Below are 15,407 nucleotides of genomic sequence, written 5' to 3' on the forward strand. Positions count from 1 at the left end.
TGGTAGTTCTTCAAAAAATGTTTCTTCGCACAAAATTGTCCCTCGTTTGGCGACTTTGGACAAGGAAAAAAAGGCGGTCATGGTAGAGATATGGTTGCTCGTGGTTCCTTTGCGGTTCGGGATAAGGATGGTGAGAAGTCGAATAGGAGTTCTTCGAGGGTTGGACGAGATTTTCTATAATCGATTCTCGGTCCTTCTCCGGTTGAAAGCAGACTCATAGGTTCTTCGGGTGTCACTTCTTTTGGCTCCCCCAAGGAATACTCGTTTGAGTCTCGCTAGCTAAAACTCGTTTCATATACAAAGGCGGATGGTATGGTTTCCAGGAAGGGTGCGAGAGGAAAGAAAGCTTCAGATGTCGCTAAGAAGAATGGTCGAAATTAAGTTGGTTATATCTTGGTATTTTGTTATGTCGGTTTTTGGTTAGGTTCTCTTTGTAATCTCATGCTTGTTTTGTTTGCTCGATTCGGCCGCTTTTGGCTAGGTTCTCATTATGGTTCGCTGTCTAGTTGTGTGACGTTTCGGGTTTGTTTCTTGTATCGTTTGTCGGCTTTTCATCGATTGATGAAAGTTTGTGGTTATATAAGTTTTCGTTTTTTTGCAAAAAAAAAAAAAAAAAAAAGTTAAAAGTCTAATGTAAGGGGTTAATTCAACCAAACACAATAGTATAAGGGTGAAAAATTTCCCTTTTCGCAAAATTTTTAATTTAGGTGAAGCCGTGAAGGTAGAATTTGTCATTATAATAATAGCCACCGTTACCATTTAACTGTCCACAACCTCTGACTGTTTTTTTTAACATTCCAAATCAGAGATGGTATCAACTCTTTGACTAAGCCATGCCGGCAAATCATTACCTATATACACATATAAATACTTACTCCGTATAAACATATATATATACATACATACATACATTTATGTATAATAATAATAATAATATCTGTATCCATCTAGAAGATAAAACCGCGTTTAAGACTTCCAACTAATCCAAATAATCAAATTCGTTTGATTTGATTCTCATCCACGGACTCCAATTCTTCAATTTTGAACAGCTCATAAAAAACCCCTAATTTTAGGGTTTCGAATTATTCAGGTATAATCAATTGTATGTATTCAGTTTCAATTCAACAAATTCAATTCGTCCGATGTTAGTAATAACTGCTGATTACGTTTAACAGATGAAATAGTTATTTGCTAATTAGTTTGATCGGTTTTCGTTATAGTTGTTAAGTTTTCTGTTATTAAGTAGTTGTTGGTGATTTGATGGGTGGAGTTTGTGGTAAGCCTGCTACCATAGATGATGGTAGGGTTAGTCCGAGTTCGCATTCGAGAAGTAGAATGCAGCGTAAAGCGTATTCATCCGAACAACCACGGGGATCGCGGTCGAAAAGAGTAGAAAGTTTTAGGGTGAAGAGTAGTTTAGGTGAGGTAAGTAGTGGATCAATTGATAAGAGATTAAGTTCGAATTCTTCTAGACGTGTTAGGGATGATCATTACGAGAAGAAAAACGAGGTTTCACAAGTGCTTGTTGGTAAGATTCCGGGTATTGGAGCGATCTCGAAAGGTGTAGAAGGTGAACAGGTTGTTGCAGGTTGGCCTTCTTGGCTTGTTGCTGTAGCTGGTGAAGCAATTAATGGATGGTTACCTCGAAGGGCAGATACATTCGAGAAATTAGATAAGGTATTTTGTTTGACATCTAATCTCGACATTGGAATTTGATTACTGTGTTCCTTTTTGTTTCGTTTCCACAATTTGGTTGCACTTATAGTTAAGTTGTTTCAATGGATTCGATAAATTAGTGTTGACTTTGACCTTTCTAATTGTGCTTGGCTTTTTGGTGTAAACTGCACAACTGATAATTATTTCAAGATAAAGCTAAAAAGAATTGAAAAGATTCAGTTTGAAAAAGTTAAGTGTAATGGATATGTATTTCCAGTCCTTTTGGGTTTTTAGTTAAGTTTATGAAATTCGGAGCTTAAGCTGATGGGGGACTTTATGAAGGTTAGAAACGGCTTTCCATTGAATACAAACCATGATTATGTAAAAAACGCCAAAACAAATGGTAAACTCTGACAATTTCTGCTATATTATTCTTCATAGTATTTTAAAAGTGGATGGTTGATTTGCAACTAAATGTGAACCACTAAGTCTTTAAAAGTCAACTACTTGAGTATTATATGTATTAATTTTGCTACATTAAAGACCAAGTAAAATTGGTTTTATAATACTGATCTGTTGAATTATGATGGTTTTGGTTCTAATGATTATATCTTTAAATTATTCAGATTGGCCAAGGAACATATAGCAGTGTGTACAAGGCTCGTGATCTCACTACTAATAAAATTGTTGCTTTAAAAAGAGTGCGTTTTGATAATATGGATCCCGAGAGTGTCAAATTTATGGCTAGAGAAATTCTTATTTTGCGAAGGCTTGATCACCCAAATATTATAAAGCTGGAAGGATTGATAACGTCACGTACTTCTTGCAGCTTGTACTTGGTTTTTGAGTACATGGAACATGATCTATCCGGGCTCGCTTCACTACCTGGGGTCAAGTTTACTGAACCACAGGTAGTATCTTCGCTACTGTTACTGGTTTTAACTTTGTATGTTTGAAATATTGACATGGCTAGTTAAACTGGTTGACCCTCCAATTAATTATATAAAAGACATAATTACTGAGATAGTCCATATGGTTTCACTCATATTGCTGAAATAGTCAATAGGTTTTTTTATCTAAATGGTCCTCGTGGTTTTCAAAATGTTGCTGAGATAGTCCTTTTGTTAATGAGATAGTCCCTGTGTTTCACCAATTTGTAGAAACCACGGGAACTATTTGAGAAACAAAAGGACTATCTCAACAATTATGAAAACCACGGGGACTATCTCGGTAAAAAAAATGTTAGAGACTATTTTAGCAATTTGGGTGAGACCACAGGGACTATCTCAGTAATTATGTGTATAATTTATAGATGGATTTTTTTTAATAACCTTGGATTTACTCTAAATGTCAATCTTTATATGTTTTCGTATTGTTAATCTTTGAAAATCTTGAACACAATCTTTTATATTGTAGTGTAAAGAAATTATAAACTGCTAGCTATTTTTTTTTCTACTAGAAAGTTGTCATTATTGAATTATGAATATTTTTTAGTACCTTCTAGGACGTGCAGTTGTCCTTGTACTAATGACTTGTCAGCCTGATAACGTTTTCTGGATAAATGAACGGTTTGGGCTGAAATCACTAGATTCAATTATCAGTTTTGAAATCATGAATGTGTGTTGTAGGTTAAATGCTACATGAAGCAGTTGCTAAGTGGACTTGATCATTGTCATAGTCGTGGTGTCTTGCACCGTGATATAAAAGGGTCAAATCTGTTGATTGACAATAATGGCATCTTGAAAATTGCTGACTTTGGTTTGGCAACTTTCTTTGATCATCGTGAATATGTGCCATTAACAAGCCGAGTTGTGACTCTTTGGTATCGACCACCTGAACTTTTGCTTGGAGCAACTAATTATGGTGTTGCTGTTGACTTATGGAGCACGGGTTGTATCCTTGGTGAGCTATATGCTGGAAAACCTATCATGCCAGGCCGAACTGAGGTATAAAAGTAATCATTATAATAATAATTTTCTAACTGAGGAAAATCACTTAAGGTCATGGCAATATTTTTGTTCATTATAATGGGTCAAACATATTGGGCCAACCTGCTAATTTCTACTTTCTTTATCTTCACTTTTTAACTCGGAGAGTGATCTGTGTAAACCAGGTCAATTGATTTTATTGGTAAATGGGACCAAATTGTTCTTGGCTTAATCCCTTTGACCTGTTAGAGGTACAATGTACCTTGAGTTGATCAATGTGTAGGTAAATGTTAGTTTGAACAGTTCCTACTTCTCAATGTTACTTGTGCTACTTTGACTTTTATTTTCAAAGTTTAAACAACTAATTAAAGTTCTATAGCTTGATTAGAAGTGATATGAGTTCTATGGAAATAAATGAAGACATTACAAGGGTTAATTAAAAATTGCACACATAAAATGAATTGATGTTAGAGACATAGAAATATAGAATAAAGAATATTAATTTTGATTTTTAAGTATGGTAGATGCAAGTTACGCCAATCTCATGAAAGTTAGGTAGCAAGTGCTGATGGTCCCCTATTGTCATATCCTAGTTTTTGTTTGACCTTATATTGAATACATGGATACTTGTTTTTCATGTGGCCTATAATATCTATTATGTAGGTAGAACAATTGCATAAAATATTTAAGCTTTGTGGTTCACCATCTGAAGATTATTGGAGAAAGTCAAAATTAAGACACTCAACGGTATTCAAACCTACACAACCTTATAGACGACGCATTGAAGATTCTTTTAAAGATGTTCCTTCTGTTGCTATTGCACTTATGGAAACCTTACTTGCAATAGATCCTTCACAAAGAGGAACTGCTTTGTTTGCTCTTCAGAGTGAGGTAACGATCTTTTTTTTAAATGGATAAATATTCTTTAGCTGTTTTCATTAGTGGTGGCTAAATGGATTTAGAAAATATTTCTTTTTCTAAGTATGTTCACGTATCTTTTGAGTTTGCTGTTGTTTTGTTCAATTGTGAATTGTCTATGTTACACCTTGATTTTATTTTCTTTTATCTTCGTATGAGAAATCAATATCAATATCATGAGATTAAATGACATATGTTATTGTAATCTTGTTTCAGTTCTTCACAACTAAACCACATGCTTGTGATCCTTCAAGTTTGCCAAAATATCCTCCCAGCAAAGAGATTGATGCAAAACTGAGAGAGGAGGAACTTAGAAGGTATGTTCATATTTGTTGATAACGTTGCACGCTCTTCTTAACTAAAAATCTTATATAACTTGATGTTTTAATGGTACATGTAGAATATACGAACCAAAAGTGGGTAAATTACCCACTTAATCTAGAAGGATCTTTTTCCTTAACTATTTACCGCTGCTCGATACATTTTATTACCTAATTTCTATGTATCTTGATTTTTTGTTTTAAATGTGTTGGTTTGACTATTTTAGGTAGTTTGTATATTTTCAAAGTCAACTTATGTACTATAAGTATCCAAATTAATTAAAGTTGTTTTTTAGACAAAGAGCAGGAGGTAATGGCCAACATGTTGAAAAGGAAAGCCGAGGGACAAGAGAACATCGGGCAGTTCCAGTTGTTGATGCTAATGCTGAGTTAGCTGCGTCGATGCAGGTACCTAATTATATATTTGTATATTTTATATATTATATTAATATTAATATATTAATACTGTTTATGCGTTTGACCGGTATCCAAACCACTTGATGTCCAATTTGCCAACCCTATTGGGGATGTGTGCAGAAAACATACATATATATATATATTGTCATCCCTGTTTGTTGTTAAAGCTTGTATCTAATTCATTTGCAGAGGAGACATGATCGAACAAATTCAGCGAGTAGAAGCGAGTATTTTATCCGTAACAAGGATGACAATGTTTCTGGTTTCCCTATTGAACAAAAGAAGCCATCACATTACAAAGAAGTGAGCAATCATAATATGGAATATCCTCCTCCTCCAATGAGGGAAACCTTTTCGGGACCATTAGTTGCAGGCACATGGACAAAATCAGTGAAGAAATATGATGATATTACAATCACAAACAGAGCCGACTTATCTGCACTTTCAGGTTTAGTCAGTTCTAGGACATTGTTGGCTGAAGATCGTGACAAACGTGTTTCTTCTTCACAATTAGAATCAACAAATCAAATGGGCAGACTATCAGAGTTTTCTCAAGATTTTGGACATTCAAGAAAACATGATAGAAAAGATCTTTCCCGAAGTATGGTTGGACCTCGCCGAATGGAAAGTGGAAGATCCAGCACTAAAGAACCAGTTGTGGTTAGTTATTATTATTATTGTTCAATATTATATTTTTTATTCATATTCATATCTATCTAATCATACCATAGATTTCTGATTTGCTTTTGTTTGAATTTGTATGTCTAGAGTGGTAATGGATACAAAGGAAACAACAAAATCAATTTCTCGGGTCCATTGGGAGCATCAAACGTGGACCAGATGCTAAAGGATCACGATCGCCATATTCAAGAAGCTGCAAGAAGAGCACGTCTTGAGAAGAACAGGCTCACTAAACTTGAGTCTGAAGTAACACCAAACCCTATTTATGTGTCTAGCCGCCGAGCCAAGTAACGACCATGGTTCAGCGATAGAAATTCTGGAGAGAGAGCTCACCGCTTTCCCCTGTAACTATATGACATTGTACATATTAATTATTCACCGTTACTTATTTTTTTCTTTTACTTTTGGAATAATTAGTATTATTAATATTAATTATTATTATGTGTGTGAATATAGGAGACATGACATAAATTTTGAAGAGAATCCGGATTTCCATTATCATCTTGTGTTTGGATAGTTGTGCTAAGTAGCCAAATAATTTTACCTTATTACCAACAACAGCACTTTGATGGTTGTCTAAATTGAAACAACCGTACAAATTTTGAATTATTAGTGTCACTTCGTCTTGAACCATCGACCTTTGAGAGCTAATGTGTGATTATCTATGTAATACGTATAAATTTTTTGAGGTGCGAGACCAATTTGGCGAGAACCAAATATAGCATTCATTCATTGTTAACGTAAACGTATGATCAAAATACACATTAGATAGGAATGATAGCTGATTGAGCATTTCAAAATCTGGACACACAATTGAAATAAGGTCCGGTTAGACATGATGGCTGATTGAGCATTAGCATGTCAAAATCACCATTAATCTTATTTACCTCGTTGTAGGTAGCCATGTCTGTAACGACTCATTTAGTGTCCGGTGTGTTTTTTAAACTTTGCATAGAAGAATAATGGTGAATTTTTCGGTGATAAATTAATTAAAGGCTTGTATCGTAAATATAATTGAGCAAATTACATATAGCTCAGTTGGTAATGGATGAGGACAGTTTGCAACAAATAAGCAGAGGTCAGGGGTTCGAACTCGACCATCCTCATAGTCAAAACTGCTAAGTGAGTCAGGTATGCCCCTACATTTTAAAATTGGGAGTTGATTGTGGGCCGGTCGGGTTGCCGATTATCAACTTTTTGCCACAAAATGGTAAATATAATTGAGGGTGATATCAACTTTTTGTCACTAGCATAAATATCGTCAATATCAATATTATCAAGACCTTGATGCTTGTTTATTCAGTATGTTGTTTAGAAATACCATAATAATAAAAAGAAGATATGAGTTTTACGTCAAGTATTGTATTATGTATATTGTCATAGTTAATTTATAGAAAATAAATGTAACAGTAACAAATCATTTTTTTTTTTGTTTTTTGTTTTGGTAACTTACATTATTTGTGGAGTTGGAGTTTGGAACTTGTGGCTGAAACTTATTTTTGAAGCTGGAGCGCAGCTTATTTTTTATAAGTATTTGGTAAAATAGCTGGAGCCGAAACTTATGGATGTGAACAGACCTAAAACAAGTCAAGTATAAAGTGTAAAATAATATAGCAAATGCTACTTTAGTTATTTTAGATCATAAGCTCAGCATTTATTCAGAAGAGTTTATTTTTTTAGAATTTTTTTATAAACTCTATTTTTTGATATATGACAAACAAAGCTTATATTTTGAAGCTTATTAAAATAATAAGCTTAAACTACTATATAAGGATGAGTCTAGAGGTGTTCATTCGGTTGGTTTATGGTTTACGTGGTTTATTCGGTTTGGTTTATTCGGTTTTCAAAAATATTTTTGAGAACCAATAACCAAACCAAATTTGACAAAACCAAACCAATCCAACCAAATAAGATATCGGTTTTCATGGTTTGGTTTCGGTTTAACCAATTTAAAACTTATTGATAAAAAAGTGTGTAGTTTTATATCTTTTTGAGAAAAACAAACATATTTTATTGAGTAAACTATAAGTATACAATATTGATTAAACTATAAGTATAGGCGGGTTCAATTTTATAGCATATGAATATGGATAAAATAAATGAAATATTTAACATTTAATATATTTATCATTGATAGTAGTATATTTCGGTTTGAAACCAAATGTTTATTTTACAAACCTAATCCAAACCGTAAACCGTTAATATTTTTCGGGTGAAACCAATAAACCAAACCAAAACCAAATAAGCCAACCCACTTTAACCAAATCGATTTGGTTCGGTCGGTTTCATGGGTGAGACCGTTTAATGCACACCCTTAAGGATGACAATGGATTGAATATGGATGAAGTGAATAGTGATCACATATTCATATCCATGTCCATTTAATTTTTTTAAATCCATATCAATCCACAACCATTTGAATTTAAGTCATCCATCCATATTTCATTAGATTAAGCGGGTAATCGGATATCCGTTGAATGTTAAGTTTTTCAAAGATATTCCTATTATGAAATGAAATCATCAAGTATATTTATTTAATATATGTTAGATATACTATTCACATAGTTGTATGTTCACGACATATAGCGCTTCTTTCTCATATCGATCATTCGATAATTTTTTACATCATCTATATCTATATCCATATCCATATCTATTTATCATCTATATAGATCATCCATATCCATTTAAATAGATCAGATCAGATAAATATCCGATGTATTGAGAATTCATTGTCATCCCTACAGCCCTGTAAGCTCCTATAAACTCCTAAAAGCTCTACCAAAGAGCTATTGTATCGAGATGCCTCTCTAACTTTGAAGTCATGAGTTCAAGTCATGCCGTTGATATTATGCACATATTCATGTAAAATATAGTGTTGGATGTGTATGTTTTCCTTTAAAAAAAAAAATAGAAAGAGAAACTCCTACAACATCTTATGTCTGGCAAACACACCGTTAAGGTTAGAACAGAACATACACATTGTACCCTTGTACTTGTCGAGATATACATTACCAGTCCCTCGTCTAGTCGTTTGTTTATTTTTAGAGCAAACTGCTGTTAACTAAATGTGTAAAACCCTTCTCTCGTAATCTCGTTTGCTGAAATATAGTCACGAACAGACCCAATGCTTTCTCGTATACTCTCTAAACCCTCAATCCCTTTCCGTTTCATCAAAACCCTAATTTCATCTCAATCAATATCTCAATCTCAATTTCAATCGATTCAAAACCCTAGTTTCTATTCAATCAGCAGTTCAAGATGCTTCTCCGCCAACCGTGGAAACAACAACAATAATGGTCCTAAACCCTTCGATTCGTGGAACATATCATCACAAAATGAAGAAAACACTATCGAATCTTTATTCGGTGTAGAAGATACACCACGCGATGAACCTTTTAATAACGAGGATGATATGATTAAAAGTAAAGGCATTAAGACTGATGGAGGGTTTAAAGATTGGAACTTTGTTGGTAAGAGTGAAAATGATAATGTAGATGGGATTTTCGATATCGGAAATGCGAAAAATGCGGATTCCGTTGCTGCAGGTGGGGTTTCAGAGATGATTGGACGTAAGGGAATTCAGGCTGATGGAGGGTTTAAAGATTGGAACTTTGTTGGTAAGGGTGAAAGTGAAAATGTAGATGGGATTTTCGATATCGGAAATGTGAAAAATGCGGATTCCGTTACTGCGGGCGGGGTTTCGGAGATGATTGGGGGGATTAATGTTGATGACAAAGTGGAAACTGAAAAGAAACAAGAGGAAAATAGATTACTTGATATTGAGGAGAAAGGTTTATTACAAGTACTTAAAGGAGGTATATATTATACACATTTAATCGTGTTTTCTTTTAAGCTAAATATATATCAGTTGTGAGATTTGATTTGAATTTTGTTGCTCTGATCCATTTGATATTAAGATTAAGTGATAAGTTCAAGGAGAAAATTGTTTTCATATAGAGGATTGTGTATAAAAACAAATGTATGAGTTTTAAAGAAATATTGCATTAGATCCTCCTTGCACTCTTTATTCATAGTAGCTCCTGTTACTTAATCCTTTAGGTTAAATGTTTGAAAACATATCAAAGTTGACCCAAAGTTGTATATATGCAACTCTATAAGTTTATAATGTATGTATTAAACACTTGACTACTTGAGTATTGGTATTGTATGTATACGATCTCTTATTAACTTATAATCTGGTAATTTGGCACTGGCTTTTGATAATGCGGTGGATGACTTTTATGGTGGTCACGTCAGTAGAACGAAACTGGTCACATGATGAAGTAATAGGATACATACAACAATAGCATCAATCGAAAGCTCGGTAATAGGATAGAAACTTTTATATTTGGATACATACAATGTAACTTGGGTAAATTTGATACTTTTCAAGACACTAAACCTTTATGTTGTTCATAGTGTATGATGCATATAATAATTTTTGGGAGCTTTTTGTTTAACCTGAATTATATGCTTTAAATATTACCAGTGAAAAGTGTGAGTACGTTGTAGTTATATCTCGGCATTAGTACAATACCCAAAGCATACCTTTTCAAAGTTCAATTTGGAATGCACAATACTCTACGAGTAAAATACTGTATAATACTTTCAAATATAATTATGGCCTGAAAGTAATGCACAATGCAGCCTAAAGTTTTGGAACTGCTTGTAACCATATAACTTTTCACTACAGGTGAAGATCATGCTTTTGGTGACCTGATTGCTGCATCGGGAATCACAGACGAGATGCTGGACAGCTTAATGGCTCTCAAAGACCTCGATGATGTTCCAGGGTTGCCCCCATTAAGCACGATTGAGGATATGCGTTATGAAAAAAACACCCGTAAATCTACTAGAGCTGACATAGAGCGACAGAAGCAAGAGGAAATAGCAAATTCACGAGTTCGACAAGTTGATAGTCAGGGCAGAGCTTATGGGACAGGGAAAAGGAAATGTAGCATTGCGCGTGTTTGGGTTGAACCCGGTGAGGGTAAATTCATCGTTAATGACAAACAATTTGATGTCTATTTCCCGATGCTTGATCAACGAGCTGCTCTTCTACGTCCTCTCTCAGAGACAAAAATGTTGGGTCGTTTGGATGTTAATTGTACTGTGAAAGGTGGTGGTATTTCAGGTGAGCATATTGTTAATATAGGTTGCACTTTCATGAATTGTTCTATTATACATGTGAGGTCACAAAAGGGACGGGTTTGGTAACGGGCTAAAGGGCTATTTTTGGCATATATATAAAAAGATTATGTCCCACTTGGGATACAGGTGTACGTAAATGGTGTGTAACTTTGCTGTTAACAGTGTTTGGGTTGACTCAAAATGCCTCAAAGACACTTATGCTATTGCTCTATTTTTAAGCTATCATTAAATCATCCCTGTTTCCTTTTACTTTTTTTTTTCATCTTTTCTCCAAGTTCACCTTAGTTTGTTTTTTTTTTTTTTTTTTTTTTTTTTTTTTTTTTATCACATGTGGCATGGGTGCTGTTATTTCATGTTGACTTCAATCTAAACAACATGAATGAATGAAACAGGTCAAGTTGGCGCAATCCGTCTTGGTATGAGCAGAGCATTGCAAAACTGGGCCCCAGATGAGTTCCGTCCTCCTTTGAAAGAAGGTAACTTGAGCTTTCATTAACTTTTTTGTTGTCTTGCAAAATACTTGAACATACTTAAGTGTCTTAGATTTGGTAATATGTTATAGATATAAGCAATTGGGGTTGTTTCGTTGGTTATATGTACAGGTTTTATTTGACAAATCTGGTTTAATTAACTAGAAATTAATTTATCATAAATGATTACAAAAAGTTATGTTATGAGTAATCTATCTATAATATATATGACTAAACCGATTTAGGACGTTTTAATAACGTATTGGTTCAAGTTAGACTGCTAGAGTCACCTCTTCCTTTATAGCTAGGTAATTTGTTTCTCCAATTGACATGCTGGCGCTAAATCTTAACTGAAATCACCCATTATTAAGTGAATGGGTTGGAATTGCCCCTCCTGGTATGTATCGTTAGTTGATATGGTGTAATTGTGTTGTGACATGTGATTTGTTGTGTTTGGCAGCTGGTTTCTTAACAAGAGACTCGAGAATTGTTGAAAGGAAGAAACCTGGTAAGGCCAAAGCAAGAAAGAGCTTCCAATGGGTCAAGCGTTGATCAGGTTTATGTCGCAATTAGGAGTTTTATCGAAGGAAACAACTCAAATGTTTCACATAAGTTACAAGCAAATAATTTTCGTCTCATGATGCTCGGAAGCTTAACTTTCATCACCAATATTATATCGCCTCGTTATTTTGAACTTTTTTTATTTTATTTTATTGTTTTTGGTACTATTAGAGGCTTGTCATGTTAGAGGACTACCATCGATAAAGTAGCTGCTGGATTTTTACAGGTTTTAAGTTGCATTGTAAGTCCTGTTTATGTTATTCTATTGTTCGTCTTTCAGTTGGAACTGTTTTTGTTGAAAAATTGCATTACTTAATTTAATTGTCATAGATAATGGTCTAAAAAAGTAAAAATAAATGTACGCAAATGTTTATTTGAATTTAACTAGTTAATATTTTGTATGAAGACAAAGATCTTTATAACTAGTTACTACGTAATACTTTAAAACGGAGTATACAACTTATAAAGTTATAATGGGGTAACATTCTAATATTTGAATTTTGATACAATGATATAACACTCCATACAAAAATGATAAAACATTTGAGATAATCCATCATGGGAAATCTTCCATTAGCAATAACCCTAATTAAGGATTACTTAATCCTCAAGTGTAGGATCTCCTTTATTGTAGCATTCTCATTTATCTGTATACAAATCATATCCAAGTATAACTTGTATTTGTATCCTATATATACTTCAAAATGTATTATGAATGAATATATCGATCACATTATTCGTTTCATAAAGTTCTATACTGTTTTACTAATCGAAGACAAATTGATTGATCAAGTAAGTAAACTCACTTACCTTATGCAAAAATCGAATTAGCAGACGCTTATGCTTCACATTTGGTTACTTTTATTGTTGTCGCATGCCAAAATTTTCACTTCTTTAGAAAGTTATGATTTTATATATATATATATATATATATATATATATATATATATATATATATATATATATATATATATATATATATATATATATATATATATATATATATATATTTTTTTTTTTTGCAAATTTCGCAAAACGGGTACTTTTCCAAAATCGTTTAATTTTTTATGCCTAGTTTATATTTTATGTCATTATATCTATGTCCTTACAGTTAGGTTCTGATTTATGTTGAACAATGCCTGGTTTGGGGAATTTTAGTTGTTGCACTTTTTTGAGTTTTATGGATATTTTATTTTATGCCATCTTTAAAAAATTAGGAATTTTATATTTTTTTGCGAAATAATGTTTGCACTAATAGTAACTGATATCAGTTCAAATGCCATATTTTTTATTTTTTTTGGTACCTAAACTTCTTGTATAATGTTCTGGTTTAAAAAGTCCAGTGTTGAGAATTAACACTTCTCTATGCAAGTATACTAAAAGTTATTTTAGTAAGGTAGCATTATTTTCTTTGCATAAGTCAGTTAAAAAATGTTACTTTTACTTATACTTCATATATATTGTGCGTTTTGGTAGTATCGAAGTCGAAAGTCAGAGAGATTCACGTTCAATCATGGGACATTGGGACAAAATATACGATTTTATGTTCAGTTAGATCACTAGATGATCAAATAACCTTCAACCTCCTATTTTTTACATACATACATCTGGGCTTAATCATCTATTACTGTGCCTTAATATATAGTCCATTGTCTCATTTTTGTGAAGGTTTTATAATGGGACCAAGATGGAAAGGAAAAAGGTCAGAAGAAAAAGCACTTGCTAATCCTATTTCAAAGTTGATTTCGGATCTTCGGTCTTCACTAATCAAATCAAATTCTCAAGCAATGCTCTCAGGTTGTAGCGTACTTCTTAAGTGTAATCCCGAACAAACTGAGCTTCTGAATCAAACTTGTTTTGGTCGACCCGTTATTACAGCTGAAAAAGATAATCACAGGTTTGAGTTGAGTCTAGAGGAAGCTTTTTATCTATGTTTCTCTCTAAAATGTATAAAGATCGTAGGTGGTGATAATGTTACGAGAACAGATAACGAGTTATGGGAGTACATGATTTTCAAAAGGGAATCTTTTCCTTATACATTTAAGGCGTATTCTCATTTACGAAACCATAATTGGGTTGTGAGATCAGGGTGTCAATATGGTGCTGACTTTGTTGCCTATCGTCATCATCCTTCGTTGGTTCATTCTGAATATTGCGTGTTGGTGCTATCTGAATCAAATGTAAATGATCGGTTGAGAGTTTGGTCTGATTATCAATCCATGGTTCGAATTTGTGGTAGTGTTAATAAGACATTGCTCGTTCTACATGTACACAAAAATTGTGAAAATGTGATTACGTCTTCGTCTCCTTCTTTTATAGATGCTCTTAATGTTGAAGAACGAACGATCACAAGATGGGATCCAAAACGATGCAGGGAGAAGCAACAAGTTGGAACCGAGTAGGTTAGGTTCACTCTATTTCTTTGACATTTGATTCCTGATTGTTTGAAAAATAAGTTATTTAGTTCTATGATGTATTGGTACATGCCAAAAAAATCTTTATATGGATATCACGGTGATGGTTGCCATTCATGTTTGAAAAATCTTTATATTGATAAGCTCTTCTTCAACAGAAGTTGAACAGAACTATAATAATGTCAAATAGGACCTCGAACCAACTTTTGCAGCATTCAAATTCAAAACAATAAAAATAGTAAAATACCAAAAATAATAGACACTCTAGATCTAGATAAACTATACAATTTGACTGACTCAAAATAACCATTTCTTGACAGGTGTTTGCGAAAAGATCAGATCAAGCGAATACCGTGCAAAATAGATATAACACTATATAACGGATAATATAACACTCGCGATACTGTTGTTATCATTTTTATAGTTTATTAATTATTAATTATAATTATAATTATAATATAATTTTTATAGTTTATTTAAGAGATGGGCCAATGTAGGTATAGTTTACGGAGTAGTTTTTATGTAATCTCATAACGTTCACAATGTCAAATTCAGACTAGTCTACAATCTACATCTTTGTTCCCTTTGATCACGGACAAAAATAGTATAATATGTCAAACTACTGATATGCCATTGATGTTAAACCCATTAGCCAAATAGTGTAGAGGGTAAATAGGTCATTTGGAAGTTGTTATTATACCCTTGTGGCCTTGCGAGAGTAGATAGAGGATGCTTAAACCTGCTTCAACTGCTACATTATTATTTTATGTAAAAGGTCTCCTCCACTGATTTCTGCTAAAATTATTGATGTTTGTGAGTGGTTTGGTAAGTTAGTGGAGCAATATTTATATACTATTACGAGTATTAGTATATACTACCATAACGTAT

The 15,407-nt window shown here is 33.4% G+C and overlaps 3 protein-coding genes across 3 annotated transcripts; all 3 read left to right on the plus strand.

The window, feature by feature from the left end:
* The first annotated feature begins 993 nt into the window (after window positions 1-993).
* LOC139886395 (probable serine/threonine-protein kinase At1g54610) lies at window positions 994-6,418 on the plus strand. Its single transcript, XM_071870208.1, has 8 exons — window positions 994-1,677; window positions 2,283-2,567; window positions 3,285-3,602; window positions 4,248-4,475; window positions 4,719-4,819; window positions 5,119-5,230; window positions 5,429-5,899; window positions 6,008-6,418. The coding sequence occupies exons 1-8, from the start codon at window positions 1,261-1,263 to the stop codon at window positions 6,209-6,211; spliced, it is 2,136 nt and encodes a 711-aa protein (XP_071726309.1). The 5' UTR covers window positions 994-1,260; the 3' UTR covers window positions 6,212-6,418.
* A 2,596-nt stretch (window positions 6,419-9,014) lies between these two features.
* On the plus strand, window positions 9,015-12,384 carry LOC139856558 (small ribosomal subunit protein uS9m-like). The gene is made up of 4 exons (XM_071845482.1): window positions 9,015-9,738; window positions 10,617-11,057; window positions 11,467-11,550; window positions 12,005-12,384. Exons 1-4 carry the CDS (start codon window positions 9,048-9,050, stop codon window positions 12,094-12,096), a joined length of 1,308 nt encoding a protein of 435 aa, XP_071701583.1. The 5' UTR covers window positions 9,015-9,047; the 3' UTR covers window positions 12,097-12,384.
* A 1,397-nt stretch (window positions 12,385-13,781) lies between these two features.
* Window positions 13,782-14,507, plus strand: LOC139839880 (tRNA-splicing endonuclease subunit Sen2-1-like). The gene has a single exon (XM_071830114.1). It carries the CDS (start codon window positions 13,782-13,784, stop codon window positions 14,505-14,507), a length of 726 nt encoding a protein of 241 aa, XP_071686215.1.
* The last annotated feature ends 900 nt before the right edge of the window (window positions 14,508-15,407 follow it).

The sequence above is a fragment of the Rutidosis leptorrhynchoides genome, chromosome 1 (assembly GCF_046630445.1).
Source record: "Rutidosis leptorrhynchoides isolate AG116_Rl617_1_P2 chromosome 1, CSIRO_AGI_Rlap_v1, whole genome shotgun sequence".
NCBI lineage: Eukaryota > Viridiplantae > Streptophyta > Magnoliopsida > Asterales > Asteraceae > Rutidosis > Rutidosis leptorrhynchoides.

Coding starts and splice junctions, on each gene's coding strand:
- LOC139839880 (XM_071830114.1), top strand. CDS start 13,782: ATGGGACCAAGATGGAAAGGAAAAAGGTCAGAAGAAAAAGCACTTGCT.
- LOC139886395 (XM_071870208.1), top strand. CDS start 1,261: ATGGGTGGAGTTTGTGGTAAGCCTGCTACCATAGATGATGGTAGGGTT. Junction 2,568..3,284: donor TCAAGTTTACTGAACCACAG/GTAGTATCTTCG, acceptor TGTGTGTTGTAG/GTTAAATGCTACATGAAGCA. Junction 4,820..5,118: donor AGAGAGGAGGAACTTAGAAG/GTATGTTCATAT, acceptor GTTGTTTTTTAG/ACAAAGAGCAGGAGGTAATG.
- LOC139856558 (XM_071845482.1), top strand. CDS start 9,048: ATGCTTTCTCGTATACTCTCTAAACCCTCAATCCCTTTCCGTTTCATC. Junction 9,739..10,616: donor ATTACAAGTACTTAAAGGAG/GTATATATTATA, acceptor TTTTCACTACAG/GTGAAGATCATGCTTTTGGT. Junction 11,058..11,466: donor GAAAGGTGGTGGTATTTCAG/GTGAGCATATTG, acceptor TGAATGAAACAG/GTCAAGTTGGCGCAATCCGT.